Source organism: Bubalus kerabau, chromosome 3 (genome assembly GCF_029407905.1).
Source record: "Bubalus kerabau isolate K-KA32 ecotype Philippines breed swamp buffalo chromosome 3, PCC_UOA_SB_1v2, whole genome shotgun sequence".
Classification (NCBI taxonomy): domain Eukaryota; kingdom Metazoa; phylum Chordata; class Mammalia; order Artiodactyla; family Bovidae; genus Bubalus; species Bubalus kerabau.
In genome coordinates, this window is record NC_073626.1 from 79,925,486 (window position 1) to 79,946,036 (window position 20,551).

The following is a 20,551-nucleotide window of genomic DNA, read 5'->3' on the forward strand; positions in this document are numbered from 1 at the left end:
GTGAGACACGACTGAGCAACTAAAACTTTCACGCTTTTTCAATTACTACATGATGTAAATTTTAGATTAAGCACCCTCGAACATTTAAATTTCTTATTACTTTAAAAGAAAAATATGAAATATAACTAAGGATGCAAGGAAAATATATGCAGATGTATTTTTTTTAATATTCTTGATGCATAATTTTAAACAGTTACACGTTTTTCAAAACTAAGTTTTGGACCTTTCTTAGATAAGCAAAAGGACACTTGGTGGCTCAAATGGTAAAGAATCCGCCTGCCATGCAGGAGACCCGAGTGTGATCAAGCAATTCATTGGCTTTTTCTTTTGGGGAAGATCATGGTTATAATTTACATTTCTATTTCAGTACTTTATCATCTGGAGTTTCTTTTCTAGAAGATGAAAAATCTTACACCTCAAGCTGTTGAGAGCTTTTGTATCTGTCAGTGCCAGGGCTACAATTCTTTTCATAAATGTTGTCAGGAAGTATGAAAAAAAAAAAAATCAGTTAAATTTCCCTATAGGATATTTTGTTCTTGTAGTTATATAAAAATACTGGAAATAGCATTTATGTTTTTTCTAAATGCTACTTCCTTAACACTTAAAACAGATAAAATGTAGTATGAATCTATATTTTAAGAAACTGTATACAGGTTGGCAGTTTACCTGGTGATCTTCTCACAGTACTAACAGCCACAATACATCTTAATCAATGCAATAACCAAGTATCCAGCTTGGTGTTTATCAGTAAGTTCATGGATAAAGTGGCCATGGAAGCAAGGATAAGGACAACATATGTGTTTACAATATGCATTTGTCATACTCAGTGCCCAGCTCTTGACTCCAAAGACTGCATATTCTGTGATGAGCTGATTAAATATGGAACCCTTGCATCAGTGGAAAGAACAGCAATTTGTCCTCACTGACCTTGATACTTAACTAGATTAGGTTGTAAATTGCCCAGCAGCATACACCACATGGTCTCTAGTCAAAGGATTTTCTTCATACAGAAAGATGTAAGGCAAGAGGTGGATGTCTATGAATTAATTGATCTTAACTGGTAGTCAATCATCTGAAAAACTCACTGGTCTTTTAAATAATCAACTTCTTTGCTGATGAATTTTTAGATGGTACCAACTAGAAGAAAACACCTATAGAATGAGGTATATGGTCCTACAGAATGAGGTATATGAGCTAAACAAGCACCAGTACATAAGGGTGACTGCTCCCTTATAGATGGAATGCACAGATTTGGGAACCAGGGAATGCCATCTCTCATAATTAGACCTAAGACTTTGGTCTTTAATTTTTGTTTCCCTGATATTCTGGATTCTTCTGCGGTTTTAGTACTGCCATAAGGAAACCATGTCCTATCCTCCATCAAGGGACATCTTAACAGTTCTACTGAATTAAAAACTAAATATCTTTGACCATTCTAGGTTCCCTAGACCATTAGGAAGTATGAATTAAGTATTCTCTTACCTATTGGCATATCACCACTATAGCAAGTGAGTGTAACTCTTTTTACATACCTTTCCTTGTTCAGCATGTCTTTCAGTAAATGAATTTATCTCAAAACACCACTGAGATATAATATCAAATGCCGGAACTGGCCAATCCAGACAGGAGGCACTGATGAATGGATGTTCTGTTTGGTAGAATGTTGGCAGAAGTCCCAGGCAGCTGGAAAGAACTGAAAATTCTTCTTCTTCCTTTTAGATATAAAACAGAAAATTCTCAAGACATTTCTCATAAGCATTTCCCACTACAGATACTTTGTCATTCTCATCAATTATTTTTGGATAGTATGAAAACTTTCTTAACTGATTCAACTAAATAAAGGGAGTAAGAGGAGCAAAGAAAGAAAAAGGCTCCAAGCTGTTATAGCCAATATTCCCATAATATTTCTCTTTGAAATTTAACTCCTAAGTACCATAGCATCTGCTTCATTTATATATTTACATATTTTAAAAATAGTCTATAGATAACTGACAGTGCTATCTGGTAGTCTATAGAATCTAGCTACACTAGGAAGTCAAATGTTAATACGGAGCAAAAGGACAGTGACTTTTGGTTAAAAAGACATAGACTGTCAGTGTGGATAAAGAAGAATAGTGAAAACATGGAATTCACAATAAATAGTGCTCTGCAGTCTCTGAAAGGATTTGCAGGCATGGTCTCAGGCCCCCTGGTGAGTCATGCTCTTTCACATAGTTACATTCCTAGCCCTGGTGCCTTTATTCCTAGGCTTCTTTATCTGAGGCCTCAGGCAGGGGTTACTTTGAGACTTCTGCCAAGGGCATGTTATGAAGGGAAAAAGGTGAAACCCTGAAGAAACTTTTCCCCACTCTGACTCAGTACCCAGCACTTTTCCACTCCTGTCCCGACCCCCTCACCCACTCTCCACCTCAGAGTACATAACACTGAAAGAGGCTTCTGTTTGAGACTCCCTTAACATCTGTGCTGATCCATTTGACCCTCAACTGGTACACCATTTCATTCTATGAGGTGATGAATGAGGAATCAGCATTTTCCCTGGTTTTAGCCTCTTGCATATACTATCATGGTAAGTGATTTAAAGGCTTAACTCTTTCATCTGTGGCTTCCAGCTTTAATCAGCCAGTCCACTACCTAGCAACTCAGTTCTCTCTCCCAGCTTAGCTGAGCTCCTGACATTTATGTGTATCCATCTTATTGATTTTTGCAAAGAACCAGATTTTGAACTCATGGATGGTCTACAGCCGTATCACCCTGAACGTGCCCGATCTTGTCTGAACTCACTGATTTTCTCTACTGTTTCACTACTATGTCATTGATTTCTGCTTTGATTTTTGTAATTTTTTAAAACTTGCTTTGGATTTAATTTGCTCTACTCCTTTTTTCATGAAGTAAAAATTTAGATAAATGATTTTAGACCTTTCTTCTTTTCAAATATAAGCATTTGAAGCTGTATCTCTCCAAGAAATATTTTAGTGGCATTTCACAATTTTTCTATGCTGCATTTTCATTTTCACTCAGTTTAAATGTTCTCTGGTTTCCATGTGATTTCTACTTTGATACTTAAGTTATTTAGAACTATACTACTTAATTCTCACATACTTGGGGATTTGTATATTTCTTTCTGTTATTGATTTTCCAATTTAATTCTGTGTGGTAAGAAAACTGTTTTGTGATTTCAATTCTTTTAAATTTATTGTTACTTGCTTTATGGGTTGGCATATGGTATATTCTAGGTGAATGGGCCATGTGCATTTTTAAAAATATGCATTCTGTTATTGCTGTCTGGTGAAATATTCTATAGATGTCAGTTATATCAAGTTGAATAATAGTATAGTTCAAGTCTCATTTATCCCAGTTGATTTTCTATTTGTTATTGATTACTAAGAAAGAATATTGAAGCTTGCAGCTGTAATTGTGGATTGTCTATTTCTTCTTTCAATTCTGTCAATTTTTATGTAATTTGAGGTTCTGTTGTTTCATGCATATATATTTATAACTGTTATATCTTCCTGCTCTATTGATAAAAAAAATGAATCTAAACTATTTAATGCAATAGTCAATTATTTAAGAGAGAAGGAATAATCAACGGCTTAATTCTGCTATACTGCATGCAGGCTTCAAAGACCATAAATATGATAAGTAACTTAACTCTCACAGAAAATTCCCTGAAAATGAATGACAAATAATGACAGGGTCATAATCCTATAAACACAGCTTGATTTACTTACCTTCTGGTTTCCTACTTTCTTTTCCACTTTCTTGCCTACTCATATTGACCCACAGTTTTATAAACTAGATTAAATCAGCGATCATTCATTCAAGTTTTAATTGGCTACAAATTGAATATTTTTAAATTCTAAAATTATATAAATGCCATCAGATCTTTAAACAACCAGCTTGCTGGTCAACATAATATCCTTCAAAAAGGATATTAAAAGCCAGTGATGATTAGTGGTAAATATATCAATATGAAAAATATATCAATATGAATACTATCATTTGTTCAAGTACTAGGGATTTATTATCACAGATCTAATCAAAAACTCCTCTAACATAAAATATTAGTAATATTACCATAAAAATGGGTGGATACTAACAAATAAAAAAGTAACAATAATAGTAAATATTCTAAATATCTACTCCTTTGAGTTGGAGTAACATATTCTTGTATGGGGGGTTTCCCTGGTGGCTCGACAGTAAAGAAATCTGCCTGCGATGCAAGAGACCCGGGTTTGATCCCTGAGTGGGGAAGATCCCCTGGAGAAGGGAATGGTTACCCACTACAGTATTCTTGACTGGAGAATTCCATGGACAGAGGAGCCTGCAGGCTACAGATCACGGGGTCACAAAGAGTTAGACACAACTGAATGACCTAACGCTTTCAACTTCATCTTTGTATGGCAGTTCTGGATATTGATATAAGCATAATATTGTATAGGTATGTTTTTTTAAATTAGTTAATTATTTAAAAAAAAAGGTTCCCTACTCTCTATCCAAACTTATACCTGGCAGCTAGGTAAATCTTCCCCAAAAAGGTGGTGCTGAAGAAGGCTGGTGATTCTGAGAAATGGTAAGCAGAAGTCCTGTAAGTATTTTTCCATGGATTCAGGAGACCAAGCAACAGGGATAATCTAAAGTTAAAAAAGAAAATCAGAACAATTCATTCTATTAATGTAATAGACATAGCTTAAAAAGTCATGTTCATAATGTCAAGAAAATCTAAATTTTTAAATAACCACTACATCTGGTCTTAGAGCATACCGTTGCACACTCCTGAGTTCCTTCTTCATGGTATAACTTTCCTTTAGACAGTTCACTTATCACAAAGCTCAATAACACTTCATAAGACTTTTCTGCATCACAAGTATTCTGGGAAAATTAAAAAGTAATTTCATTAGTCACTGAAAATTACAAAAACATTTACATTAGAAAGAATACTTTTTAATGAATATAATCATGACTATATTACTTCTCAAGCATGTAAAGTTCACCTTCTCAAAATCTGTGTACAACAGCACACCTCTGGATTCACAATGAAAGCAGGTAGGTATTAAAGCTATTCCAATACTTCCTTGGAATATAAGTTACATAATATATGTGTAAATGAACATATCTAAGTCATATCTTTTGTCCCAGTAATTCTCATTCCTGGAAATTCTTTCCTAAGGAAATAATCTCAAAGGAAAAAAATAACTTTATGCCCATGACAATCACCAAAGCATTGTAACAGTAGAAAATTAGAAATGACTAACAAAAGGAAGCAGTTACCTAAATTATGACATATCAGACTATTTTATAGGCAGCAAATGTAACAAATTTGAGCTACATAAAAAAGTGTTTATGGTGTGATATGAAAAAAGCTAACAGAAGTTATTGTTATAATGATACAATTGTTATAATGATACAAATCATATATGCACGAAATATAATATGGACCCCAAATTATTTTCTTTTACAAGTTCTCTCAAATTCCTTGAGTAGAACTTGTTAAAACAATTTAATATAAAAATAAACAGGACCATATGTTTATTACAAAATTACAAATAACATTAAATAACAGTCTACAAATTAAATAAGCTTAATGACTATACTTTTTATAAGAAAGGAAAAATAATGGCTATTAATAAATTTAAGTTTATTTCAATAATGCTTTTCACATAAAGAAATGTACTTTTTACATTCACTGAAGTATTAAAAGGTGTTGCAAATTACTGTAAAGTATAAATTACAATAAAAGTAATAACTTGGTTGTGATGTTGTTTATTCTGTTCATTAACTACATTTTTAAAATAGTAAAATATAAGAACTGAGCAAGCACTGTGGGATATACGTTTAACCTGAATTTTTAAGGCACTGATAGGACCACAGAATTTATCATTTGACGATACATCCTTTCTCCCATGTTACTGTGCTCTCTTCAATTAGACTGTAAATTCCAAAATGTCAGAAACTATGCTTTATATCTTCTATGTCACCGTTTACATAACAAAAATCTGAGTAATAAACACTTGCTGGCTAACTGATAGGATTTATTTTGGATTTTGGTAGTGGAGTTTTTGACCTTGAAACTTGACTGGATGTCTCTCTTTTTATAATCAATTATTTGCATTATCTTTAATTACCCCTCTGCTTTCTGCCATGTTGCAGCCATGTAGTATTATCATGTCTTGATAAACTATAAAGTCTCTGACGCAGCAACTGCTATCCTGATATCATGTGACCCACTTCACCCTTGCCTAATTAATCAGCAGGATTATTGATCACTTGCCAAATATGTGATTTGTAGTTTACATATAATTTGCAAGAATCCATATCCCACTGGATATCAAAACAGCAACATATTATGTTTTTAGAATTGATTTGATAAGAGTAGCTCTTGAATAAGCAACTCAAAAGAAAATATTACCACAATTTTGCGTTTTGTTAATTAATGTGACATATTTAATGTTGTGAATATATACAAGACAGCCTAAAAGTCTAATTCAAAACACACTCCTTTGAGTAAAAGATTTATAGAGCCTAACAACAGAAATGTATTTCAAGTAAAATACTTTCCTACTTAGGGGGAAAATATTCCCCCGCAATGATACTCATATCACCCAAGCAAGTTATTGAGTGATAACTAGCTTTTAAATTATTATCAAAATCATTTTAAGTATTTTTTTTACAAACAAGAAATACTATATCAGATCAGAAAGTCAAATATAATGTAGTAGTCATTGTTTTGTATTGAGAACTCTCTCACCAGAAGAGTATTAGGTAAGAAAATAACTTTATTTCATGCATAAGAAGTCTTAGGAAATCATATTTTACATCAGCAATATCTGAATAAAGCAAAGAGTAGGCTCTTTGGTAAAGCTAAGAAGATAAGCTTTAATAAGTAAAGCTTTAATTTTTTAAGAAGTAAAGCTTAAGAAGAGGATTTCTGAGACCATGAATAAAAGACCTAGGATCATGATAAGAATCCTGTGGGAGAAGTGGCAAATCTATGTGACTTAAGAACAGAATTTAAGGGTTGAGAGATATAAAAAAAAAAAAATAAAGGGGTTGAGAGATGCAACAGATGCTTTTCTGGGTAGATGCTTTGTCTAAATTACAGTGCTTCTTAACTTTTGGGGGTGACAGGCCCTTTGAATATATGCTAGATGCTATGGTCCTAAAGTGAAGTTAAGTCACTGAGTCGTGTCCGACTCTTTGCGATCCCGTGGACTGTAGCCCACCAGGCTCCTCCGTCCATGGAATTCTCCAGGCAAGAATACTGGAGTGGGTTGCCATTTCCTTCTCCAGGGGCTCTTCCTGATCCAGGGATCGAACCCAAGTCTCCCGCATTGTGGGCAGACACTTTAACCTCTGAGCCACCAGGGAAGCCATGGTCCTAAACCCAAAAGCAAATCAAAAGGAAAGAAGCCCAGACTAAGAAATCCTGGTATAAATACTCTGAACAGAAATTCCACTAACCAAAACAACACAATTTATACTGATTTTAATAATCATTTTTTCCCCAACTAAACCTCATTATCAAATTAACTCTAAAATCTCTTTGAAAAATACATAGGAGCTATGTATTTTATTTACCAAATTAGGTCTGTTTTTCATTGGAATTATCACACCTGACGATAAGGAATTTACAAGGATGAGATGAATAAATGAGATTCAATGAAGAAAGAAAAGAAGGAAGAGACTAAAAGAGGAAAGAAGAGCTAAAGAAAGAAGGAGATTTTTTAAAGGAGGAATGAACAATACAAAATAATTACAGAAATCACAGTGATATCTCATTATTCATAAATATTACTGCTGCTGTAATTTACAATCCTGTAGATATACAGGATTATTGGCTTTTTCTACCATTGATGTAAGCATAAATGCATAAATGTACATTTTTTTAAAATAGTAAAATATAAGAACTGAGCAAGCACTGTGGGATATACGTTTATGTATATAAAAAGTACATTTATGCTTAGATCTATGGTAGGAAAAGCCAATAATGTGGCAAACCAAAAACAATTTATATAGCTATAAATTTCTAATTTATGTTCTGATAAGACTCTGCTCCATATTAAATGTTTTATTAAGCATTTTTAAAAACAGCTAACAATGATCAAATTGAGAAAGAAAACTGACAGAACAGTTACCTAAATTACTTCATGTTCTTTTCATCATAGATTTACAATTGTCTAATTTTCTGTCAGTACGTCTCATTTTTGGAGAAGGCAATGGCACCCCAGTCCAGTACTCTTGCTTGGAAAATCCCATGGACGGAGGAGCCTGGTAGGCTGCAGTCCATGGGGTCGCTAAGAGTTGGACACGACTGAGCGACTTCCCTTTGACTTTTCACTTTCATGCATTGGAGAAGGAAATGGCAACCCACTCCAGTGTTCTTGCCTGGAGAATCCCAGGGACAGGGGAGCCTGGTGGGCTGCCGTCTCTGGGGTCACACAGAGTCGGACACGACTGAAGCGACTTAGCAGCAGCAGCAGGTCTCATTTTAGAGAAAAGTCAGATGAACAGATTTAGAACCAAATTATATTAGAAAATGTTTAAATTTATACTTTTTCATGATTAGAAACCTTACTGAAAAAAAATTCAACAATGGCACAGCATAGAAACCAGTTATATCTGATTTGAATATAAATAATCCAAAATATCAGATTAGAGTACATTTAGGGAAACAAAAATATTTAGAAGAAAGAAAGAACTGTAGGAGGCAAATTATCCAAGAATCAGCTAGAAGCAAGAAGGAAAAACCACTGAAGGACAAGACAAAAACTCATTTTGTTATTTAGGAATTTTAAAGAGAATTTTAGAAACAGAGGGGCTCATATAGAGCATATGTTATAAACTTCTCATTTACCTATGAGAAGGTTGAGGTTCTCAGAGTTTTATGTCTTGAACAAAAAAGTAGTATCTCTATTCAGTGGCAGAAGCTTAGCCTCATACTCAGGTTCAATGTCCAACAACCAGTATTTCTAAATTAAGATATAACAAATTTCATGATGATACTACAGTAAATTTCTAGATATATCATCATGATTTAGGAAGACTAGTGGTAAAAGTGAAGGTTATATTGAATATATTTCATGTATCTATAACTGGTTTTCTCTTCTTTAATACCAGTAGATATGATTTTAACAGAAACTTTTCAATGTGATTTAAAACTTCTCTAAAAAGTCTATAAACCAACCAAAAATACTTCTTTTTTAAAAAAAGAGTCTACAGAACAAAGAAAAGTTTCAATTTTCACTACACTTATTATTTTTTCCTGCCAACTTTCCCAAATAAACAAGGAAGTAGGTTGCAGGAGTGAGACAGAACTTAGTGACTGAGCATGCATTCTTCTTATTTCACCTGTGTCTAAGTCAAACTACTCACTCAGTTTTTTGGTTCAACAGTACACAACTCATTTGTCTTCAAGCCATTGAAAATACTTACATTTAACTAAACTTGCACAATTTTTCTAAATTGTTCACATAATTCTTAAACATGGGGAAAAAGTAGTTTTTAAAAAGGTATAACTCCAGGAGAGGGATCCCAAAGGCAATGCCAAAGAATGCTCAAACTACTGCACAACTGCATTCATCTCACACACTAGTAAACTAATGCTCAAAATTCCTCAAGCCAGGCTTCAACAGTATGTGAACCGTGAAATTCCAGTTATTCAAGCTGGATTTAGAAAAGGCAAAGGAGCCAGAGTTCAAATTGCCAACATCCGTTGGATCATCGAAAAAGCAAGAGAGTTCCAGAAAAACATCTACTTCTGCTTTATTGACTATGCCAACGCCTTTGACTGTGTGGATCGCAATAAACTGTGGAAATTCTTAAAGAGATGGGAATACCAGACCACCTGACCTGCCTCCTGAGAAATCTGTACGCAGGTAAGGAAGCAATGGTTAGAACTGGACATAGAACAACAGACTGGTTCTAAATCGGCAAAGGAGTACATCAAGGCTGTATATTGTCACCCTGCTTATTTAACTTCTATGCAGAGTACAAAATGAGAAATGCCAGGTTGGATGTAGCACAAGCTGGAATCAAGATTGCCAAGAGAAATATCAATCACCTCAGATATGCAGATGACACCACCCTTATGGCAGAAAGTGAAGAGGAACTAAAAAGCCCCTTGATGAAAGTGAAAGAGGAGAGTGAAAAAGTTGGCTTAAAGCTTAACATTCAGAAAACTAAGATCATGGCATCCAGTCCCATCACTTCATGGGAAATAGATGGGAAAACAGTAGAAACAGTAAGAGACTTTATTTTGGGGGGGCTCCAAAATGATTGCAGGTGGTCACTGCAGCCATGAAATTAAAAGATGCTTGCTCCTTGGAACAACATTTATGACCAACCTAGACAGCATTTAAAAAGCAAAGACATTACTTAGCCAACCAAGGTCCATCTAGTCAAAGCTATGGTTTTTCTAGTAGTCATGTATGGATGTGAGAGTTGAACTAAAAGAAAGCTGAGTGCCGAAGAATTGATGCTTCTGAACTGTGGTGTTGGAGAAGACTCTTGAAAGTCCTCAGACTGCAAGGAGATCCAACCAGTACATCCTAAAGGAAATCTTTCCTGAATATTCATTGAAAGGACTGATGCTGAAGCTGAAACTCCAATCCTTTGGCTACCTGATGCGAAGAACTGACTCACTGGAAAAGACCCAGATGCTGGGAAAGATTGAAGGCAGGAGGAGAAGGGGATGCCAGAGGATGAGATGGTTGGATGGCATCACCGACTCAATGGACATGAGTTTGAGTAAACTCTGGGAGTTGGCGATGGACAGGGAGGCCTGGCGTGCTAGAATCCATGGGGTTGCAAAGAGTGGGATACGACTGAGTGACTGGACTGAACTGAACTCCAGAGGATCTTCCAGACCCAGGGATAGAACTTGCATCTCCTGTGTCTCCCGCATTGCAGGTGGATTCTTTACCCTCTGAGCCCGAGGGGAAGCCCCAAGAAAAGGGAAGGATTTTTAAATTTAGAAGTAGTGAGTCAAAAGTGATCTTTGGATTGTGACTGGGAATGAGGCAAGGAGAAGAAAAGATGACAGATAAGTAAAACAGTTAAGCCTACATACATTTTATCACTTGCCAACTATGATGATGTAAGTTTTATAACTTCTGGAAGTTTAAGGCTGGCAGCAAAAGCAAAACAAAACTGTCCAGATACAAAAAGGGAAAGGCCAAGGTTTATAGATAGATAAAAAAGACCTCACTCTGCAAGGAAAACATTTTTAACTTTTTTAACCTGACAGTGCTCCATTTCCAATTAAAACACTGTTAACAATTCACTTTGCTTTTCAAACACCTAATCTCATTCATTCATACCACCAATTTAAAAGAGTTCACCAAACTACTAAATGATAAATTTAGACAAGACACTAACCTTTTTGAGGGTTCCTGTGTGTTTCCAGGCTGACCTATCTTCCTCATTGCATTTAACTGAAAGTGCCACAAGACCTTGTGTATATAGTAGGGTAAAAAGCACCTTCACAATGCAGGTGAAGTGGTCTATGAGAGAAAGAGAAGATCATTATTTCTTTGAAATCTAGACATCTTATACTCAAGATAACCTCACAAATACATGCCTTTCCTTGCATGTGTAACTGGCTGTTGTTCAACAATAAAATGTGGTATTGTATTTGTGACCCAATAGACCTGAAATTATGGAATCAAACTTCCTTTATTCATCTACATAATATACAAATAAGAGGCTTTTAGCACAGTGGGAAGTGTGCTCTGTCTCAACCTCAGAATAATGCTGTAATCTTGGCAAATCTCCTTACTGCACATCGTGTGCTTAATAACCAGGCCTGGGAGTCTAAAAACCAACAATTTACCTGCTTCCAATATCATATGACGAGTAGTACAATACAGACCTTCTAAAGTAAAAAAGAAAAGAATAAAATTCCAATATTTTAACTACTCTGAATTTTAAAACAATGAAAACTGTTATAATGCAAAAATAGTGGTAACAATACGCAAAATGCCTGGCACACATTAGGTACTTAAAAAAAATGGTAACTTAACCATCATAATGAACATTTATATACACCTAATAACATAAAAAATTTCTTCAAATGTCTCCTTACAATCTTCGTAACAGTCTCACTGGATAACTGAGCTTTAAAAGATATGCTTGTGATAACAAAGCTAATAATCACTCACATCTGAACTTGAATCCTTCAGTTATTCCTATTATATTATGCTACTACCCTAGTAAATGGCTACTACCACTTAATCAGTTGTTAAATTAAGAAACTTGTAGACATCCTTGATACTTTCCTATGTGTTTCTCCCCACAGTAAAACAATCACCAAATCCCATCAATTCTTTTTAAATATCTTTCAAATGAGTCCCAACACCATGGACCATGCGTCCATCATTTCTTGCCCAGACCTATTAATTTCAGCCTAAATAGTTGTGTCAGGGGTTCCTAAGACCACTTTGAGACTTGATGATTCACTAAGAAGACTCATAAGACAGCAGATAGTCTTATGATTTATTACAGCAAAAAGTACAAAGGAAAAGAAAAAGGCATATTGGGTGAAGTTCAGAGGAAACTTTCAGGAGTCCTCTCCCTGCAGAGTCACACAGGATGTGTCCATCAAGGTGCTGGGACAGTATGTCTGAAATACAAACCTGCGAATTCATTAAGAGGCTTTGCCCAAGATTTTTATTGGGAGCTGATCACACAGAGGTACCCACGGCCTGGCACATACCTCCCAGGAAGAAAACAAGTACGTTCATCATAAACTACACTGTCTGTACAGTTTGGGCATAGAGAGCCAGTTTTATCAGTGGGATGATGGAACCCTCCTGAAATCAAAGATCCCAGATACCAGTCAAGGGCTGACCTTGGAAGCAGGTCTTTCAAAGGATAGCAGTCAGGCCTTCTCCTTTCTGAACTCTTTTCTGCACAGCAGTTTATCTGCATGACCTGCCCCCTGCAATCTTTTTTGTTTGTTTATTATAGCAAGATGGATCTTTTAAAAAGAAGTATTCAGCATCCTTCCACTGGGTCTCTGTACAAATGAAAACATTTCCTCTTTGGAGCCCAGGTAACTCTTTAAGGTGTCAGATGACACCTTAAAATCATGCCCTAAGGAAGAATCTTGCCTGATTTTAAATTTGTGTGTGTTTCTATGTATGTGTGCAGTGTGCCTGCAAACATATGCATACATACACACACATGCTGTCTCTTACCAACAGTGATGGGTTGGGGTGGGAACTTGATGTAAGCTGAGCCAGTCAGAGTACCTATTTGGGATTTTTAAACTGGAGGTAAAAGGAAGGTGTAAAGATGTGAGTCTGGAAATATCAGGCATCATGTTCCTAGTCTACGGCAGAGACAGTCTAAGGCCAAAGTGAATGAAGCAGAGCCACAGAGTTAGAAGGATAGATCCAAGATGGCAAGAACTCTGCCAGCATCTGAAGCCCTGGTTCTGATCATCCTTAGGACTCCAATTCCTATAGTATGGTTATGTGAGTCCATTCGTGCTCTTTGTGCTTATAAGCTAGCTCTAAATGGATTTCTAAACATCCCAATGCCTAGGTAGCTAACACATGCCAGGTTACAGACAATGAGGACTTAGGGTCTGGATAGTGAGAGAGACAGATGGCTATATGTATGTTCAGCGTGCGATGTGAGCAATAGGAAGAGTACTGTAAACTGCCCAGTGTAACTAGACTATAAGTAGTGATCCATGAGAGATGAAGCTAGAAATGTAACCTGTATGCTGAAGACCAAAGGTTGTAAACTGAAGGCTACTTGTCTGAATGCAACCTGCAGAGATGTTTATCTTGCTTTGTTTTTAGTTACTGACATTTAAAAATTGGACACATTGGACACTTCTTGTAAAAGTCCAGATTTCCACTTATAGGAAGATCTGACAGTATTGGGCCCACATTCTTACATGCCGACAATTATCTGGAGCTAAATAGTAACTGCCCTCTTGGGCCAAGCATACTTGCCAAAGTCCCCAATCCCCAATTATATCAAACCAAAGACATCATTGTTAACAATGGATTTCAGCTATGAAGCCTAAATTGTTTAGGTTTAAATTCTGACTCTTCTGATCTTAGGCAAGTTAGTTAAACACTCTGCTTTTTCATCTGTTAAAGTAGGTGGATAATAACACCTATTGGCAGTGGCAATAAGTAAATATCTGTTATTATTATTACTATCTATGTTACTTGTTTCGTATCTGTAAGTTTTTTATTTACAGAAGTTAGACTGGGCAATGAGAAGTAATTTTAAGCAGTACAATGATAATATTAGATTTGAATTTTAAAATACTCACTGCTGCTTCTTAGAAGAAAGGCACTAAAACAAGACTAGAGGCAAGAATACCTATTAGCAGATAGCAAAAGCACTCTAGCACATGTCAAATTAGAGGCCCTGTTGAAAAGAATAGGCTGAATTAGAGAAATATTTAAATGACAGAAATTATAGAATTTGGTACAGCTTTCAAGGTAGAAAATAATGATAGTCTCTCATTCTACAAAGGGTAAATATCAACAGTAGTAGTATTGACTAAAATAGAAAATGGAGGAAGAGAGCAAGCATGGATGGGAAGAAGACGAATTAATGTTATATATGTTGAGTTTGAGGAATATGTAACATGTGTACAAGTGTATAATATGTACACATTCCTCAAACATATAATATGTTTGAGGAATATGTAACATGCGTAATATGTATAACATGTGTAATATGTAACATGAGGAATATGTACACATGTAACATACATATGTAATATGTATACAAGTGTATAATATATACACATTCCTCAAACATATAATATGTTTGAGGAATATGTAACATGTGTACAAGTGCAGCTCACCAGGGAGCTGTAGACTGGCAGGAGATATTTGGAATCATCAAAGAATAGGAAAGGATGGTATCATCAAAATTTTAAAAATTCATAATGATTAAATGTTTTATAACAGAATTTGTCTACTAAGCACAAACAAAATGATTTTAACCAGGAAGTCAAGTATACTGCCTAGAAACACTATTCACATATAGTTTTTTCCCATTATAAACTACAGAAATTAATTTTTAATTTAAAAGAAATGATGTACTTAAAGAAACAACAGCCACTTTCAGCATAATTTTAGCTTCTTGTTATAGGAAAGCACCATTTTTTAAGTTATTTTGTCTACCTTGATTATCATCATATCTAAAATATTTAAACTGGCAGTTTAAAGTTACAGATTAAACTTAAGTTCTCATGTTCACTCATTCATTTAAGAAATATTTATTTACTGAATACTTGCCATGTGTGAAATCAACATCTTTTAGAGACTTAGGGAAAAAACAAAGGAATCGCTCATTTGAGGTATATATTAAGTCAACAGGTTATTATCTTCCAAAGTTAAAATAGAGAGCTGCTGCTGCTGCTGCTAAGTCACTTCAGTCGTGTCCGACTCTGTGCAACCCCAGAGACGGCAGCCCACCAGGCTCCGCTGTCCCTGGGATTCTCCAGGCAAGAATACTGGAGTGAGTTGCCATTTCCTTCTCCAATGTAGGAAAGTGAAAAGTGAAAGTGAAGTTGCTCAGTCGTGTCTGACCCTTCGCGACCCCATGGACTGCAGCCCACCAGGCTCCTCAATCCATGGGATTCTCCAGGCAAGAGTACTGGAGTAGGGTGCCACTGCCCTCTCTGAAAATAGAGAGCAAAGACCTTCAAATATAATAACCAAAATTTAAAATGGAGGAAAAAAGAACTGGACATCCATTCTCAATGTTTTTTTTTTTAGAAAAACAAAAATCCACTATCAAACCACCTGAGAGTAAACAAAGGAAGATTGATATTAATTTAAAATGTGTTAGAAGCAAACAGACTTTAAACAATGGTACATATTTTAAGTTTTATAGTGCATGACAGGAAAAAGGGAAGGGGTTGGGGAGACAAGGCACTTTCAAGGGTTCAATAATTAAAGTTGCCCCTACTGATCACATTGAGATAAGTCTGGTAAGGTAGAAATGTAAGCCTGAAGCTCTTTAAAAAGTGAATTTTTCCTTAGAATCACAAATGAAAATGAATTCTTTACTTAAATTGGTGTGAGAATTGAACTACTAAGTAGCTGCCACATCTGTCTCACCACACTATTTCAGAAGATGAAGCCATCATTTTGCTATCAGCATGCAATTCATCATTGTTTAAAAAAAAAAAAAAACTGAAACATACAATTTTATTTTTTTCTTTTGGCTACACCGTGTGGCACGTGGGGTCCTAGTGTCCCGGCCAGGAATCAAACCCATGCCTCCTGCATGGAAGCACGAGTCTCCTAACCATTGTGCTGTCAGGGAAGGCAATGAAGCAACTTTTTAAATAGACATCACATGTAAATCTTTATCCATATTTCTGATTTTTTTCATCAAGATAAAGATCCTGAAACAGTAATATAGTTCAAAGAATACTGACATTAGGCTGAAATGACAGCTTGACTCTGGAATGATACAACAAAATATGAGTACATCAGATTTTCTTCAGTGGGTAAGGCAAAAATACACAAGACATTTTTTAAAATCTGACAACTAAGTATTTAGCGAGTATGCACTCTATCCAATGGTATTTGTGCTGTGTTTTGCAAAAGTAATCCAGGGAAACTATACTCTCCTGGGAAGGTACAGTTACTCAACTAACACCCATTTATTTACTGGCTTGCCTACAAGTACCAGGCTTAGGGTAGATGATAAACAGGAAGACAAAGAAGACTGCAGTGTTTGCAAAAGTTTCTTTCCATAAACTGTTTTAGAGTTAAGGTGATACCAAATGCTCCAAGTTTCTTTAAGGACAAGATAGAGTATATATAAAATAATAAAACCCAAATGTGAAAAACCATAGAATAAACACGACGTAATGAAGACAGTATCAGACACTTATTCTTTTCCTAAAATTATCATGAATATTATTGGTAAAAAAATTATACTCTTCCATAAAGCATTTTGCACATATCCATGAAAATATCAAATCTTCTTAGTCTTCCATTTTATGATCTGAGTTACTAATGTGCTCTGATCCTCTTCTTTTTCTTTTTTATTTTTAACTTTATTTTTAAACTTTACAGTATTGTATTGGTTCTGCCATATATCGAAATGAATCCGCCACAGGCATACACGTGTTCCCCATCCTGAACTGATCCTCTTCAAAATGTCTAGTCTACAACAAAAAACAATTTGTGATGTGGTTTTCCGTGTGATAAGCTTCAGCCTATTTTGCCTCTGACGAGTAATGAACACAAACAGCTTAATAAGACTTTCTTTGCCTTAATCAACACAGAACTGGGAAAAGATCCCACATCCATCTAACAATGAATAAGGTAGTTAATGCTGTTCCCTTGGGTATACTTCAGGGCAATTGAGGTTTAGGTTTAATAAACTGCCAACATTACTAAAGAACATTATACAGAAGTGATCACAATTTAAGGTACAAAGATTTCAACTAAAGTAACAGCTTTCTTGAATTTCAAGAGAAAATAAGCAATTTACCAGAAAAAAAGATAACTGGATATTTAACACCTTCATTGCACATTATTGAGTACCTTATGTACCAGGTAGGCACAAGGGACACACAAAATGGTGCAAGTCCTGGAGGAATTGATAGTCTCGAGAGAGTAATATTAAAGAAAATCTACTATTATTACAAAGAGACAAGTATTGAAATAGAACTATGAACAAGCTACTTGAGAAAGGGGAAAAGAGACAGCCAAGAAAATGGCTTCCCAGTAAAGGAGCACCAGGTGTTATCAGGTGAATAAGGGAGAAATGGCAAACATTTAAACATGCTCAAAACCTGCTCAGAAAAAAAGAAAAAAAAACTCTGAATTATATCCACATACAGCCTCTATTCTCTCCCTACATTCACTCTTGATTACTCTCTGCTCACTATGTCTGTTCTCTCATCGCCCTCTCATTTCTCATCCCATTAAAATCTTATCTGATTCTACAACTACTCAAAAGCAATTTTCTTACTGCCATTCCTTATTACAGAACTATTTATTTGCTTTATGACCAAGTGTTCTCAGGAGAATTTATAAACAGCTCAGTTTTAGAGGTCAAGATTCATTTGAAAATATGGTAGGAGCTATGGAACTTCTCATAAAAAATGTACATATACATAGAAATTTTTTTACATTATTTAGAGATTCATGAATTCCTTGAAGGCCACTGTGCTGTGCTTAGTCACTCAGTCATGTCTGACTCTTTGCAACCCCATGGACTGTAACCCACCAGGCTCCTCTGCCCATGGGGATTCTCCAGGCAAGAATACTGGAGTGGGTTGCCATTTCCTCCTCCAGGGGATCTTCTCAACCCAGGGATCAACCCAGGTCTCCCATATCGCAGGCGGATTCTTCACCATCTGAGCCACCAGGGAAGCCCAGGAAGGCCAGCAGGGAGTTCCAAATTAAGCTCTTTTAATAATGTAAGGAAGGATGTGGAGAAACGAATAAAAGCTCCAACAGTCTTTGTCTTGAATCCATTCAAAAAACACTTTTTAAATATTTTAGGCCACCAAAACTATTTTGAGACGTTTGAAATGAGGAAAAGGGACATTTCAAAAACAGTGAAATTACCTGAAAGAAATCTTTATTTCTGTGTGAAAACTATAGATTAACTGCTTAAAAACAATGTCAAGTATGTTTTTAAGGTATGTGTAGCAACGATAAAGTTGCCTCTTCAGTATGGTATGTTCAAGGAATAATGGAAGTAGAAAGATCATGTGAATGTGATATTCTGAGTCACTATGGAAGTCTATGATCAAAACAAAAGGCTACCTTAATAATCTTTACTAGAATGGTTTCCAGGAAGTCTAGGAACACAACTAATTTCAGCACTCCAATAAACATTCTCCAATACTCTGGAGTTCAAAATACTTTCCTAATATGAGATAGAATTAGTTTTCAATCAAGTATAGAGATTCTATTTAATCAAATATTAGCCTATTTTAATAAAAATTAATTTTCAACTCTACTTGTCTAGGATAAAAGCATTCTGAACTTACAAGGAGTTTTTTCATACTTTCAGTAATTGTGCACATCACCTAATGGTGTGAGTGTTTTATTTAAATATGTGTTTTTTCCAATGAACACCTAAACCACAGATTAAAATGCCTTAGTTTGAAGAGGCTACCAAAGATTGCTTGGGTCATATCATCAGGACACAAGCCAACTAAAACCAAACACAAGTGTTTAAACAGTTATTAGTCTACACAAGAACTAAAAGACATCTCATTTGCTAAAATTCATTAGTTCATAATAATTATAAAAAACAAAAAAGCAATCACCTTTGGAGGATGTTAAGAAAGAAAAAAAAAAAACCTACATATTTTTCTGAAAACTGGTAAACAAATCAAGCATTTAAACTGACTTCCCTGCCCAGAAATAAACCCACATGTATATGGTTAATTAACTTATGACAAAGGAGGCAAGAATATAATATTGGGGAAAAGACAGCTTCTTTTAACAAACAGTGCTGGGAAAACTGAAAACAGCTACATGCCAAAGTATTAAAGTGGACCACCTTCTCAGACCGTATACAAAAATAAACTTGAAAATGGATTAAAGATTTAAATGTAAGACCTGAAACCATAAAACTTCTAGAAGAAAACAAAGGCAAGTACATTCTTTGATATCATTCGTGATATTTTTTTGGATATGTCTCCTTGGGCAAGGGAAACAAAAGCAAAAATAAATGGGACTCCATCCAACTAAAAAGCTTTTGCACAGCAAAGAAATTACCAATAAAACAAAAAAGGTAGCCTACTGAATGAAAGAAGATAATATATCCAGACAGGTTTAATATCCAAAAAATATTAAAAATTCATACAACTAGGGAGCAATAATTATGAATGCTATCAATATCATACTAGTAAAAATTAGTATGTAAAAATTAATAGTACGATATTAACACTAATTAAAAATAATGTGTCATCACATTTTTAATAACTCTGATACTCCTATATCAAAGTATCTATGCATGTAGATAGGTAAAGGCATTAAAGCTGACAGTTTGCTCTATTTTTCACATTTCTGTACTATCATTTTAATTTCTTAAAGATTTTCAATGACTCCCCCATATCTTTACCTAAATATTGACTAAAGAGCTAAAAACAGACCCATAAGGAAGAAAAATTCTTTATTTCACTCATCTTTAGAAATACATGATTACAATGTTATTTATCTCAGAATATTTCCATCAGACTGAATGTTATATTTATGCCTGTAATTTTTAGAATATTCATTTTATATACAATATAATCTAAGAATAAATTGTAAAGACATACCTTTGTGTAAGGGTTGAGGCATCATTAAGATCTGGATGAGCAAAAGGGATGTAACATCATGATAAAGAATTGGAACCTCAGGCTGTTGTTCCTCATTTCCCAGTCTAAAAGAAAAATGCATAATCACTTTAGACAGTATTGTATTTTCTTTCTAACTCACTTTATATTTCACATATATGTGACACACAAACCAAACTTTCATAAGCAACTAAGAAATCTCAAAAGAAAAAGTTAGGACAACATTTTTGCCTAAAAATATAATATTCTAGG

At 35.0% G+C, this 20,551-nt stretch overlaps 1 protein-coding gene across 1 annotated transcript in view; it reads right to left on the reverse strand.

Moving 5' to 3' along the window:
- UBR3 (ubiquitin protein ligase E3 component n-recognin 3) overlaps positions 1-20,551 on the reverse strand; it is a 197,628-nt gene that overhangs the window by 1,792 nt on the left and 175,285 nt on the right. Inside the window, exons 32-36 of the mRNA XM_055572294.1 lie at positions 20,282-20,385; positions 11,374-11,498; positions 4,762-4,869; positions 4,506-4,631; positions 1,533-1,712 (exon numbers count right to left, since the gene is read on the reverse strand). Coding sequence (XP_055428269.1) covers positions 1,533-1,712; positions 4,506-4,631; positions 4,762-4,869; positions 11,374-11,498; positions 20,282-20,385 — 643 coding nt within the window. The remainder of the gene's footprint in view (positions 1-1,532; positions 1,713-4,505; positions 4,632-4,761; positions 4,870-11,373; positions 11,499-20,281; positions 20,386-20,551) is intronic.